This window comes from Micrasema longulum, unplaced genomic scaffold, assembly GCF_059751315.1.
Source record: "Micrasema longulum isolate JH-2025_06_02 unplaced genomic scaffold, ASM5975131v1 h1tg000633l, whole genome shotgun sequence".
In the NCBI taxonomy this organism is placed as follows: domain Eukaryota; kingdom Metazoa; phylum Arthropoda; class Insecta; order Trichoptera; family Brachycentridae; genus Micrasema; species Micrasema longulum.
In genome coordinates, this window is record NW_028277829.1 from 12909 (window position 1) to 28642 (window position 15734).

Here is a 15734-nt window from a genome sequence, read left to right on the forward strand (position 1 = left end):
ACAGAATCGAGATGAGACTTTGCTCCTATGAAATTGGTTCCACAGTCAGAATACATAACCTTTACTGGTCCACGTCGCGATAAAAATTGTTTGAATGCGTTTATAAACGACTCCGTGCTTAGATCGGAGGCTAGTTCAATATGAACTGCCTTAGTGATTAGACATACAAACAAGCATAAGTATGATTTTACACTGCGTACACCTCTTTTCCTCCAAGGTACGATACTTAAAGGACCGGCGTAGTCTACCCCGCAATGGGAAAAGGCTTTGGCCTCATTTACTCGACAGGCGGGTAAGTCTGCCATTAGCGGAAATTGCGATTTTGGATTTGACTTAAAACAAATATTACATAATTGCACACGTTTGCGTACTATGTTACGCGCTGATAAAATCCAATAATTTTGTCGTAAAAGCGATATTAGTAATTGCGGGCCTGTGTGTAGGTATTTACGATGATAATAATCAATCAGAAGATCGACAATGTGACCTCGACTAGGTAAAATAATCGGATGCCGGCTATCGTAGGGCAAGTCTGATTTTCCCAGCCTACCACCTACTCTTATCAATCCATTCGTATCGATAAAAGCATTTAATTTGCGGAAAGCGGGCGACCATTTTCTACTTCCTAGTGCCTTTTTGATTTCTTCCGAGAAATGCAAATATTGAAAATCTTTGATAATAGCAATTTCCGCGAATTGCATATGAGATATTTCAAATTCGGCGGGTAATTTTTTAATAAAGCGAAATATATAAATTACGATTCTAAGTAATTTAGGCCATGAAGAAATGCGCGGAGCGAGCGAACATAATAATGTTTGTTTAGGTAGATTAGCGGAAAACGTCATCACTTTAGTTTTCATTTCGGGCGGATTTTCAACTGTACTAGGATCGAACTTATTTACCGGCCATTCTTCTACCGGTAAGCGTGCAAAGCTAGGACCTTTGAACCAAAGCGGATGGTCAATTAATTGAGCAGGAGTCAGGCCCCGAGATAAACAATCTGCGGGATTGTCTTTTCCAGATATATGGTAAAACTTACATGGAGCTATATTATCTTGGATTATAGTAACCCGATTTGCAATAAATGTCTGCCAACGAGACGGATGCGAGTGGACCCAGGACAGAGCTACGGTACTGTCGGAAAACGCATAAACATGATTAATTTTGCAGCGGGGTGCGTATGTATCGATAACTACACGCATTAATTTTGACAAAATTAAAATTCCAGATAACTCCAGCCTCGCTAACGATATATTACGACATGGAGCAACTCTAGATTTTGCGCAAACTAAACTTATTCGGATCTGATTGTCTGAGGGGTTGTAAGCGTGAATGTAAACTACCGCACCGTATGCCTTTTCACTGGCGTCTGCGAATCCTACAACGGAGATAATAGAGTCCTGTGTAACGCCTACATGTCGTGACAATAGAATATTTTGAAGGAGCGGAAGTTCAGATTCAAAGTTTTCCCATATGGAAATTATATTTTCAGGAGGACTATCATCCCAGTCAACTCTGTTTTCCCAAAGGTATTTCATAATTAATTTAGACATAAGAGTCACCGGCGCAACAAAACCCATCAAATCCCAAAAACGAGCGATCGTGGATAAAATATTTCTTTTTGTGCATTTGCGAGTTTTGTTGTTGACGCTGAAGGTGAAAACATCACTAGCGGGTAGCCATTGTAACCCCAGAATTTTACAATAGTCTTCTGAGCTGAATTCCACCGTTTCAGAAATGCGATAAGCCTGAGGTATGCTTTTCATCACTTGTGGCGAATTACTGGAGAATTTCACCAATTCGAAACCCCCAAAAAGAAATAACCTAATCAGTTGGTTTGAGAGTTCGATAGCCTCGCTCTCATTTAGACAGCTCGTAGCTAAGTCGTCCATATACAAATCTCTCTCCGCGACTTGGGCTGCGAGAGGAGCGCGATCCCGCTCATCTCGAGCCAGCTGACGAATCGTGCGCATGGCGAGATATGGACTGCACCTTAGACCAAACGGGACGCGTGTCATTTCGTATAATTGAAGCGGTGCATTTACATCGAAGCGATATAATATTCTCTGGTAACATCGATGATTTTTGTCGACTAATATTTGCGAATACATTTTACGGATGTCCGCGCTCAAAGCTATCGGAAACAAACGAAAGTGTAAAATGATTTGAAATAAATCATTCTGTAAATTTTTTCCGGTATGCAAAATATCATTTAATGATTTTCCGGACGTGGTACACATGCTAGCGTCCATTACAGCGCGAACCTTCGTCGTTGTTTTATCTTCGCGTACCACTGCGTGATGTGGTGCTACATATTGAATACTAGAGCGCGTTTTCAAATTTAGCTCTATAGGTGTTAAATAATCTTCCCTTAAATATTCTTTAAAGATTTTATCGTATTCCATTTTTATAGATGGATTAGATAAAAGCTTGCGTTCTAAAGAATAGAATCTCCTTTCGGCTAACTTGAGCGAATCGCCAAGGAGACTCGATTCGGATTTAAAGGGTAATACAACTGTGTACCGACCGGTTTCGTCGCGGGTAGTTGTATTCTTATAAATTTGTTCGCATTCCAATTCGTCAATTGTTTGCGTGGACGCGTTCGGAACATCTTCTAATTCGAAAAATCGATTCATGCGATTTTCGAATGATTCAGTTACCGTAAAATATGCGCGATTGTTATCTATTGCGGTGTGTATGGGAGCCTGTCCCATAATCAAAAAACCGAATAAAGTTTCTAAAGCTACCGGTTCACCTAAAGCGCGCGAAATGGTTTTATTGCATAAAACCCGTGTAAATAAATCTGCACCGATAATCAAGTCGATTTTTGCAGGTTTGTCAAAATATTCATCTGCGAGGCGAATATTTTTTAAGTACTCGAAATCTGCGATATTTACGTTAGTGTAAGGTATCTCTTCTGTTATTTGTTTGACAACAATAGGCGAAATTTTAATTTTCACCGATTCGTCTATTCGAGACTGAATAATCAGCGAAGTAATGCCTTCAATAGGATTGACTACGTCACCAATACCGGAAACAAATTTGTTTTGTGAAGTACTTACTTTTAGTTTTAATAACTCACAACAACCTGTGGTTATTATGTCTCTCTGCGAAGCGCTATCGAATAAAGCCCTAATCGTGTGCTTTTTCCCGAACGCGTCAATGACGTCACAACATGCGGTTCCTAATAACACGGTTGATTCATTCATGCCTCGAGAGCCTACGGCACACAGTGCGACCGCTCTTGATGCATTTGAGTTATTGTCCGGCGATGTTCCGGCATTTTCACTAATTTGCGTATTGTTAAAACTATTTCGCGATACCGCACAGTTCGAATCCGCGGAAGAGTTAGCGTTATTTGTGTCAAAATGCAGACTTGTATGATGAGCGCGAGAGCAAATCTTGCACCTGCTCATTGATTTACAGTTTAAAATGACGTGCATCTGACTTAAACAATTAATACATAATTTCTTGAGTTTTACAAAGTTATAGCGTTCACGCGCCGTTATGGCGGTGAATTTTGCACACTGATATAAATGAATATGATTCATATCACCGCACATTAAACATTTATTATTAATAGGTATATTATTAACAAATGTTTTGACAATATTTTTGTTATTGTACTGTGGGTTTGGTTTTATTTGCGAATTATTATTGCTGCGTTTAAATTGCGATTCACCTGACGTACTTGCGTACTTACGGGTATTTGCATTAACTATTAAGGACGTACCTACACTTGTCTGCGCCCGTTGCATAATGCGACATTGATCGCGAATAAATTCTATGAATTCTGACGAACTAGGTGCTATTTCGTTTCTAATCGATAATTCGAAAGATTTAACCGTGTCCATACTTAATTTCTTGCAAGCTATATGAATAAACATAAATTCCTCGAGACTATCTAATTTTAATTGTTTTAGCGCAGCCGTTGTGGAAGAAAAAGTGTCAATGAAATTTTCTAAACTTAATATTGAGGAATTATTGACCGCGGGTATATTTAAAATCTGGTCAAAATAAGTAGCGGCAAGAACACGTTGGTCGTTGTACTTATTAACCAATGAATTCCAAAGAACTTCATAATTTTGCGAGCTTGGCATGATTCCTTGACAAATACCTTTTGCCTTTCCAATTAATTTTCCGTACAAATATTGTATTTTTTCCCCATCTGTTAGATTATTATTTTCGTGAATCATTGTTCTAAAATTTTCATAAAAGATCGGCCAATTACCGGGTTCACCGTCAAACGCACATAACTCTAAACGCGGGAGTAAAATATTATTTTTGTGAGGAGCGTCCTCGATTGCGTTATTTTTCTCAGCTTGTTTTTGCGATAAACTTAATTTTTGAAACGTATATTTTATTTCTGCATATAATTCTTCAAATGATAAAACTACACTATAGTTATGTTCTGGCCCATCAGAGTTTGACGTTATTAATTCGTTTTGCTCTTCTACAGCAGATAAAAAAGCAGTTCTTATCAAGTCGATGGTCGAAGCGTTAGCTAAGAATTTTTTAATGCCATCATGATCTACATTATTCATGGAATCATATATATTTTGCGCGCGTGTAAAATATACTTCGAGTTTTTTCTGAAGACGATCCATTCGTCGCTGAAACAATCTATCGTCCTTTTCCTTATTCATTTTGAAATTAATATATAATGCGATTTACAAAAAGAAATAATAAATGCGTTTTTACCTACTAACCGAAAAATGCGGGTAATAAATAAATTTAGAACATGCGGCCGAACGGACCAAAGATGGCGATGCGTGAGCTGGTTCTCGGCAGTAGGTATATAAAATTTTGCAAATGTCACAGCGCAAATGGATGCAAGGAAATGGAGTGAATGGACTGACCTTTTTAGTTGATTTTCTTGTTTTCTCCAAACTTAGCTGAGGCGGCGATAAGGCGGAGCGAGCGGCGAAACTTTCAATCGAACATGCACTTCGATTGCGGTCAAATCGGACACTGACCCCAGGTGGCAAAATCATCAACTCAATAGTTATTAGAACTATAAAGGTGCAAAAGGGACAGGATTCAAGTGGGCGAGAGAAAAGGAGACAGGCATAGGAATTTATTTACGCTGTGACACATTTTCAATCGGCCTAACCAAACTTCATTCATGACTTTAGTCGAAAATTTAGTTATTATTATACATAAGCATTTAGGGTGGCACGATCAGGAAAACGAAGTTAGTCGTAAACTTTACGGCAGTTTGCCCTCACTTTTAAGATTGTAGAATTCTTACCAATTGATGTTTAGCAAACATTAAATCCAGATGTTAAATCTGAATTGATTGATAAGTTGGAACGATTGCAGAATGTTTGTATACGTTATATCTTTAATCTCCACAAGTTCGACCCCATACTCGAACATCACACGCAACTACACTGGCTCAGTATCAGGCATAGAAGAAACATTCGCATTTTATCACTTCTTCACAATACTTTAAAAAATCCCATTCTGCCTGTTTATCTGAAAAAGCTGTTCCAACCTCTATCTCAGCATGGGCTATCTCTTCGCTCTAGTAACGAGAGAACCCTTTCAATATCCATTCACTGCTCTAATTTTGTTGTATTCTCTTTCACAGTAGTAGCTGCTTGATTATTAAAGAATTTACCTAATAATGTCAGAGACGCCCCTTCTTTATTTACATTTAAATCACGTATGAAATGTCACTTCATGAATATTTGAGTTTTTCCTTTCTCCTCCATCTTTCATCCCCTCTACCTCATCCCCTCCTCTCTTCATAGTATAATGACGATATTTAGTAAATTGTTATTTCTTAAAAAATGTATATGTTTATCAATATTTAGTTTCATGGTGAAAATATTATAATATACCAACAATATGTCAATATACCACTGATTTTCTAACGGTTTGGGTAGGTAGGAAAAAATTGCCTTGAAGCAATATGCCCGCCCTTATACATATGTATGCAAACTGTGTATGTATATAAAGTGTTTAAATAAATATAATCCTCCTAATTAGGCCTCCATTTAATTCTCCAAACTCAGTAATAGAAGAATTGAATTCAACTAAAGTCGCGATTTATAAAATTGGGCATTTAAAAGAGTGACTCGTTTATTGACAAAATACATTGCTTTTCGTATAAGCAAAACCAGTAGGAACAACCACGATCTTTAAACCGGGTTTTAAGGAAATGCGGAAGGAGTACTTTCACTAAAAGTCTAGGGCCCCGATTACAATTGAAAGACAGAGTTATTTTTTATTGTCTTTAAAAGTATTTAAAATCAAATTCCGGTAGAAAAATGAGTATACTCATACGTGTGTGAAAATTAAAAATTATATTCGTCGGTAACTGACATATAACACGACATTTGTTCAAAAGTGCACGGATTATTTCTTTACGAGACTATCAAATATGCTTCCCAAGAAAATTGAGTTAACAGATAAAAAAAAATATTTTTTAAAAGAAATCGAAATCTGGCTGAAGCAAATTAGCAAAGAAGAAATTGAAATGTATACACTTCTTAAAATAAATTTATCTATTGAGAACTCTTAAATAATTTTTGCGTATTTTTTTCTATATGGTAGATACCTACAAAATTCAACTTTACTTTAAAGACGATTAAAGATAACCTTGTATTATATTTTTATTGGTATTAGGGCCTTAGGCTCATATTAGGATGGGAGCTTATCTATTATAAATAATTATAATCTAAAAATAAAAAAAAACAATGTATATTCAGCTTAAAACATGTAATATTTTATTATTTAACATATATATGAGACTAATATTGGCGTGATTCCTACATTATAAAAATAAAAATAAAGTCGATTAAAATATGAGGTTTTTTATTAATTAAAGGAAAAAACCATTGATTGTCTCTTCTGTAATGTTGACTACATGTTAGTTAGAAAATTTTGCCATTTCACCGTCAATATATTTATTTAACGTGTTTTATAATTAAAATATTGTAAAATGGCATTAAAAAAATAAAAACAGAATCGACAAATCGCATTATACATAAAGGTTTGAAAATGTATGAAAAGAGTATATAATACGCCTTAATTTAAGATGAATAAAAAGAGTTTAAATGAATTTAAAAATAAATATTATGTTTACTGTAACATGATGTAAATAGAATCTTTCCTGGTTAATTAAAGTTAGTGAAAATATCCGTTTGTATACTAATTTTAAAGAAAACTTGCTTCGTCGGTAAATAGCATGTTACCGACGAAGGTACTCAAAATTTCCATACAAATGTAAGCATTTTTATAAAGAAAATTCGATTTTATTTAAAAGACAGTGAAATATAACTCTGCTGCCTTCCCATTGTTGTAAGGCTCTTAAATCTATAAAAAATCCTTGCCAGGAGTCAGATACGGGCTGTCGGTTTTAATAACGTGTTAACCAGTACTGCCAATGACCATAAGCCCTCTAAATGCCCATACTTCTGTATAGTTTTCTTAACAATGTTTTCCTTCTATGTTGCAATGAATATAAATATATTTGTGAGTTTCATTTGAAACACAAATATTTTAAAACGTTTTTTGCTGAAAGCCTCAAATATGGAGAAAAACTTTGACTGAAAACATTAGCATGGCGTCAACCTGTCTGTGATTTTTATGACCGTATCTCAAATGAGACGCTGACAGTCATAGGAGCATAAGCGAGTTTAGTTAGATAAAAATAAAATATCCTGACTCATCCATACTGACTTGGGCGCTGATATTCAAGACAGAAATCAAAATATAATAAGAGAAATTAAAATACATTTTTTTTAAAGGCAACAGAAGCATAACCATCAAATTTATATCGAGTTGTTAGTAAATAAAGTTTGCGTGATTTTCAGCACAATTTGGAGATACATTTATTTATTTTAATTATTTCATAATTATACTTTGCTGAAGTAGCTTATGTACCTTTAAAACCGGTTGGAAGAAAAATAAAAAATAAGTAGTAAAGTTGTTTTAAATTAATTTTATTATAATAAATTACCATAAAATTAGTGCTAAAAATACATATGCCTCTATTGCATTTAAAAGAAAAACTTTTTTTTTATGTGCAACAGAAGCATAACCATCAAATTTATATCGAGTTAGTAAATAAAGCTTGCGTGATTTTCAGCTCAATTTGGAGATACATTTATTTATTTTAATTATTTCATAATTATACCCTGATGAAACAGCTTATGTACCTTTGAAACCAGTTGGTAGAAAAAAAATAAACGGTAAAAATGTTTTATATTTATTTTATTATAACGAATAACCATAAAATATGTGCTTAAAATACAAGTTTTTTACTATTTATTTTATTTTACTTTTGTACATTTATTTATTTATTTTTATATTAACGGTTCAAGGAACCTTTTCAATAAAAAGTTTTCCAGAAATAATCACAGCAGTGAACAATTCATTATGTAATATATAATTTGAAATATAACTATATCATTCAACTGAATAATTGAAACTAAACAAATTAGTTAAAGTAAAATATTTTTTTTAAAAACTACAAAAAAGTAAAAAAAAGACATAAAATATCCAAGATGACAAATAAAAGATAACAATTAAAGTAAGAAAATCTTATGCTCTAAATATAAATATAACAAAGTAAAATTAATAATAATTTAACATAAACATAAAGTGGCTAGTATTAAGCTAGGTAATAATGAAAAAGAAAAATAATGCCACAATAATACTTTATATGTAATACGTTTTTCGGATTGATATGAAAGCTTATGTTTGTACATTGGCACTCTTTTTGCTAAATGTTTTTTTTTGTACCCACTAATAAAATAAAAGGTGTTACTTACGTAATTTTTAGCTAAAAACATATGCGAGAGGATTTTTTCTTTCTAAATTTATGCAATATTAGAACTAAGAAAATTATAAATATATATCGATACTAGTCTTCAACAATTAAAGGGAATTAAAAGAAAAGGAAAATAGGAGAAATTAAGGAAGATAAATAAGTATGGCACTTTGTCAAAAACTGTTAAAATGTCGGTTAAGTTCGTTTGGCTCTCTACGTCTAAAATAATGAACTATTAATGTAAATTTATACTTCTAGGTAGACAGCTTAATCATTCTGTTGTCAAATAAAACTACGATGTAGTGAATTCAGTTTTGTGATTCGTACATCATTTCAGTTATTTCAGTATTTGAAGGTCTTTCAGGCGACTCATTCGAGAGGTTAAATCTCTTATTATCATCATTGTTATAAATCACCTATCCGCACCCGATAGTGCATAGTTCACAGGAAGGTAAGTTGATCAGTTTTACACTTTGGGTGCTAGCATAGGGACAATGAAATATTGCATTGAAAGTCACCACCACTTACCCAGATCCACTTTAGAGGTCATGTGGCCTCTTTTTAGATCCGCACATCGTAAAAAAAAATTTCAAGCTGAAATATACGGTTTTTCTATATTTAATATGTTTTTTGTTTATAAAAGCCTAGTTGAACCCGGCCACGCTTCACAAAATATTTTCAATTTATTTCTTAATTTATTGGGTTTATCTACTGACATTTCTTGGTGGAACTGCATTTTCATTATAATAATAAAAATACTTTTATAATTTTATTCCACTTTCATGAATACATTTTTTTTTAATAAATTTTTTACCAGTGACCGGGTTTCGTCGTGACTGACATCGTCAGACTGGTGGGAGAGGAAACTCAATAATTCAAGAAGTTCTAATACAGTATATCTGACGAGACTCTACAAAAAAGAAATTTGTTTAGTCTCCCACCAGTCTGACGATGTCGGTCACGACGAAACCCGGTCACTGGTAAAAATATTTAAAATTTTATATATAACTAAAAGTAGAATAAAACTATAAAAGTATTTTTATTATTATAATTAAAATGCAGTTCCACCAAGAAATGTCAGTAGAAAAACTCAATAAATTAAATATTTACGAAGTTTCTTTATAAACAAACAATCGTTTATTTTGGCAAATATTGAGGATTTAATATAAACCAAGATAAGTAAAGTAATTAAAAATCTATCAGGGTATATTGAGTACTTTTTTATTAAGTACATTATGTGTATATTAGAAAAGCTTTCTATTATTTAGAAAAAAATATTTGTAGGGGTACAACTTTAACATTAATATGGCAATTAGATTTTGATATTGATTTAATTTACTAAAGTTTATTTCGAAAAACGGTTTCAACTCTTCATTAGTGTTTTATTGAATTACGAATTAAATATACTTATTTATATTATATGACTTTCATGCGTTCACATTATACACTCTTGAATTTATTTCAACATTCTACACTCTTATATATATTTAAAAAAATAAAAGTAAAAATTTATCCAAAAAGATTATTTTATTTTGGATACCTTACCAATAATCCTTGTATCTGTTGATTTTTGTGAAGGAAGAGAACTGAAATCTTCAGTATGTGAAATTTCCGGAAATACGAGATACAAAGTTAAATAAAATAGTAGCATGGAGTTAACTGATGTTTGCATAAACTATCCTACTATTGTCAAGGAGATGCGAGGTAAACTGTTCGGCTGTACATTTTAGCCAGTAAATCAAAACTTTTGCATAAAATTCACCCCCGAGTTACAGAACAGGTAACAAGGGAGTGAAATAAATTATTCTGGTGCAAACTATTCCGAATTGAATGAAAAATGAATTTACACCAGAGTTTCGTTGAATTTTTATGGAAGTAATTTAGTAAACATTTTAATTTTATGAACTGCCACATAATTGTTCATAGTTATTTTTTTATTAACCTACTAACATAATTTTCACAAATATTTTTGAACTAGAATTAAGACTCGTAATTCGAGTTCTTATATGAAGGGTAAGGTACAAGATATAAAGGATGGATGTCCATATTGTCCATTTTTATGTGTTATAAACTAATAATTGGATCTGACGGCTGTTCACATGATCTACATTTCTGTCTAATACAATTTGCCGTAAATGCTCTTCTTTACAAGATAAATTATGATAGTTATGATTACAAGTGTGAATGTTAATTAAATAATGGAAATAGAGCAATTATTCCAATTATGACAGCCATTTTAGAATATATAAAACAGTACAGGCTATTTAGATAAAGCGAGTTCCTTTATATTTATAAGTTTATTTAAATGTCCAAGTGGTTTGAAAACTTAAAAACGTTAGATCTCAAAATATTTTTTCTGACATTCATTCTTAATATTTGTACTCTTCATATATATAATACAATTATAGTTGCAAACATATACGGACAAATTGCATTAATGCAATTCAATACGACTCAGTGTGTTGTTTTTTTATTTTAGTTTATATTGCTGTTGAACTCAAATTATAAAAACATGTTTAAATCCTAAATTTGATCACATTCTGATGTGAATTATCTTTTTTAAAAATCAATTCTACCACTTCAAAAGTTTTTGTAATATAATTACCTAGTTAAGATTTTTTTATATTATTGTTATCAAAAATATTTTTCACTTTGTGGTATGACATTTTACACTTATTTGTTTATAAATTTGTATAAACCACTTATTTTTTTTTAATTACTTGTAAGTTTTTGCTTTGTTGGCCGTACTCGCCAATAATATATTATTGTTAAAAAAATTAAGTGGTTTATACAAATTTATAAACAAATAAGTGTAAAATGTCATACCACAAAGTGAAACATGTTTTTGATAACAATAATATATTATTGGCGAGTACGGCCAACAAAGCAAAAACTTACAATTAATTAAAAAAGTTAAGTGGTTTATACAAATTTATAAACAAATAAGTGTAAAATGTCATACTACAAAGTGAAAAATGTTTTTCATAACAATAATATATTATTGGCGAGTACGGCCAACAAAGCAAAAACTTACAAGTAATTAAAAAAATTAAGTGGTTTATACAAATTTATAAACAAATAAGTGTAAAATGTCATGCTACAAAGTGAAAAATGTTTTCATAACAATAATATATTATTGGCGAGTACGGCCAACAAAGCAAAAACTTACAAGTATTTAAAAAAATTAAGTGGTTTATACAAATTTATAAACAAATAAGTGTAAAATGTCATACTACAAAGTGAAAAATGTTTTTCATAACAATAATATATTATTGGCGAGTACGGCCAACAAAGCAAAAACTTACAAGTAATTGAAAAAAATAAGTGGTTTATACAAATTTATAAACAAATTAGTGTAAGATTTTTTTACCCTGACTCAACTACGCCAAACTATGCCAAGAAATTTTCAAATTATCTTTTGAATTCGGAATTCTTTGTAACGTAACTCAAATATATTTACATTAATTGTAAGTGGTGACAGCATTTAATGGTAAATTATTTTAATGTATTCAGTATTTTTAAGAAGTAGGTGCGAGAGATGGGGTGAATTTTAATAAAAAAGTGTATCTGAAAGATATTATACTTTATAAAGATTTTTTAAATAAATTTCATGAATTACCCCTTTTCGTACAGGCAAAACTAACATAAATCATCAATTCAACATTTCATGATCATAAAGATGCAGATTGAGTTTTTCTGGGTTATTTAGCCATATTTTTTGCACTCTGTCAATGTTTCGGATTGCAATACAGCGTCCATTATTTAAGGGATGTAATGTGCTTGGGTATTTGTAAAGAATTTTGTACTGAAAATTCGTAGCATGCTGCAGTTGTCGTTATAAGCCGCTAATCACATTTAATTATCTTTGATTATATAAGTAGGATGCGTGTCAATGTAAATTTATAAATCTTATTGCTAATTGAGTTTGGTGTCTTTTAAAAGTGTAGTTATTTTGCCCGGATTCGAAGCGGTAATACCTCATTGGGCGCAACTCGTGTCCAGGTATCTATTAACTTCTAATATCTATTTTTTGTTATGTTTTTTTTTTAGTAGTAGCCGGCTAAGCTTTGGTTTAAGAGGCTTATCAGCAGGTAGGAAAAAGATAACATGGACGGCAGTTATGAAAAGTACGCCACAAAACCAATTTAAAGAATCTCTCAAGGAAGTTATTTATATATTTATTTACGGACGTACTTAGTCCGTAGAAAATGTTTTTTTTTTAAAAATCATCTATTCATTTGTTTTATTTGATTTATCATTTACATACAGTATTTGCCTATATACATATAAAATTACAGGACTCACAAGCCAATTTATATAGCATGTCAGTGAAGATTCTTTGCATTAACACATAATATATATGATAACACTATTTGTATCTATACAAAATACCAAAATTAATTAAAAAAGTTACCGTTAAAAATAACCGTCTACTTTTCCCACTTTTTTATTATTTAAAAAATTTAAGGTTTTAGATATAAAATTGCTATATAAAAAGAATTGTTTGCTTCAAATACATAAATATAAAATAAATAGTAGTATTTCTAGGTCTCAAAACGTAAGTACGCGACCTAGAACAGGTGGTAATATCTTAATTCCTAAATTAAAAACAACTACTGCACAACATCATTATACTTACAGAGGAGTATTTTTCTTTTAAAAAATGAACAAATATAATAAAAAGTACAGTCAGCAATATATTTAAGAAAGAAGTGAAAAAATTCATTTATAATTCTTCATTATGTAACACTGATTGAAAACATCGTTAATATCTTTTTTGTAATTTATATATGTTATTTTAAAAATATTATTGATTAAAATAAAATAATCTATTGTAAGACGTCACTCCCCATTATGTACACAAGAATTGTTTATTTCTTTTACGTAATGGGAAACGTTAGTGGAAATTTATGTATTTGATTATTGTAAAAAAATGTATTTAGTTGTCATATTGTATTTTAATTTGTTTATTAATAAAAAAATAAAAAAATATTAACAGTCGAAAAATGATTGATGGTGTCTGTCATATACGGGCCCATTTTACGCTTATCATGCCAATCCACTCAGTCCGGTAAAATAAGGGTGGGTAGATACTTATTTTTTCTTTTCTTTTTTAGTTTTATTTATTTAGTTTCTACTCGCCGACTGGAGATTAGTCGGTCTCATGGAGTACTATTTCGTGTGTTTACCTGGTTTTTGATAAACGAAATAATTAAAAAAAATAAAATTAATGAATCCATGTTATTTCTTGGGGCCCGTTCCGTGTTGGACAATCGACTCAATTGGCGAATAGGAATTTGACTTCTTTCTTTATATGAAATAGACTCATTTTTGACTGACAAAATTTAACGTTTGAAGCTTATTCGGTATTGCACCGTAAAAACGCTGTGAATGAGGGAGAAAGCAGTTTAAATTTCAAACATGTCGGAAATCGAACCCGAGATCTCCTGCATGGTAAGACTTTCCATGACTCAATATTTGCATGTTGTTTAAAGGTATGATAACTTCTGTGTCTGATATATCATCAGTAAATATATTATAGAATCTATCTATAGGAGCGGAAAAAAGTGCACGTCTTTGTCTTAATATTGTTTTACAGGGGAGTATTACACCAATATGTTAATATTCCGCTGTGATTTTACCGTATTTCCATTGTAAACGAGTAATTTTCTTTACAAAAATGTTTCCATGGTTAGTAACCATTGATTCGGGGATGAGTGTTTCAGTATTCCCTGAAAAGGCCTGAATATAACGTAGATTTTTCAGCCTGAAATTCAGCGGTGAGTGCGGGTTCGCAACATTACGTTTCAGGAAAATATGAATGAGAATTGTTTCAATCTGTGGGTGCATTTTGGTTGGTTTAAAATATGTATATTCCACGTTATATATTTACACATATTTTGCCGTACTTGGCTTATAGAGGTTGTTACATTTGAAGCTAAGAAAATAATAAAAATAATCAACTGAATTTCGTTTGCCAGGAAATTATTTAATGAAAGGATTGATTATATTTATTTACAAATAATTGAATTACTAAAATTTGTATGGGCAAAAGTCAAAACTCTATGAGACAAGTATCCTGTGTTGAGTACGGAAAAACAATGTACCGGTAAATAAAAAAATAACATATTCGAGTAGATCACTAATTTTGAAAGAATAAATATAGATAAACGTTTTTAGCAATATTTTAACGTCTTTGACTGGACAAAATGCACATGTTTTTAAAAAACAAAAACAGACTTTAGTACTTTCATCTCTGACGCTCTAAACAGTTATTTGGTTTTTCTATTTAGTTTTTCTATTTAATTTTTCTACTTGGTTTTTCGTAATTTTTACTTTCTCTCTATCTATCCTCGCCTCTATTGTATACACCATGATTAGTCTGGCACACGTTTTGTATATCCGAATTTCGTTTCTAATAATCATGTGTTCATTGTACTATACGACATTTCTTAGGCATTCAGATGTTTGCTAACTGAGATGGATATGTTCTCATCATCACTATGGCTGCATCATCCGTGTGGCATGTGATGTTAATGACCTTATCTTCCTTAGTAGATTCACTACTTTTTTCATTCTTAAAGGTGTTATTTTATACATTTATTCTGCGTGTGTAAGAAAAGGTTTTTGACGTATATATTGTTGTGCTTTATTTTGTTATAAAGGTGCTAAACTTGCTTTGTTTCTTTGTTGTTCTCAATATGTGTTATTTTTTAAACGTTAATAGTATTTATGTCCCGAATTGAGTTGTTGCAACTCCTGGGAATGTAATTTTGTTGTAAAATACTTTGTGTAATATGATTTATAAATAAATTTTTAAAAAATAATTAAAAAATGAAATATTTTTGTCATTCTATTTCCGCAACTAATGGTGCATAGGGCACTGCATTGTTACACTAATTGCAGCGTATCTTGATGTATTTTGTTACGTGAAGGTAAGATGATCAGTCTC

At 31.6% G+C, this 15734-nt stretch overlaps 1 protein-coding gene across 1 annotated transcript; it reads right to left on the bottom strand.

Moving 5' to 3' along the window:
• Window positions 1-902: 902 nt before the first annotated feature.
• Window positions 903-2018, bottom strand: LOC148279994 (uncharacterized; the record flags this gene model as incomplete). The annotated part of the gene is made up of 1 exon (XM_088229081.1): window positions 903-2018. A coding segment is annotated over exon 1 (1116 nt), but the record flags the coding sequence as incomplete, so codon positions are not given.
• Between the last annotated feature and the right edge of the window lie 13716 nt (window positions 2019-15734).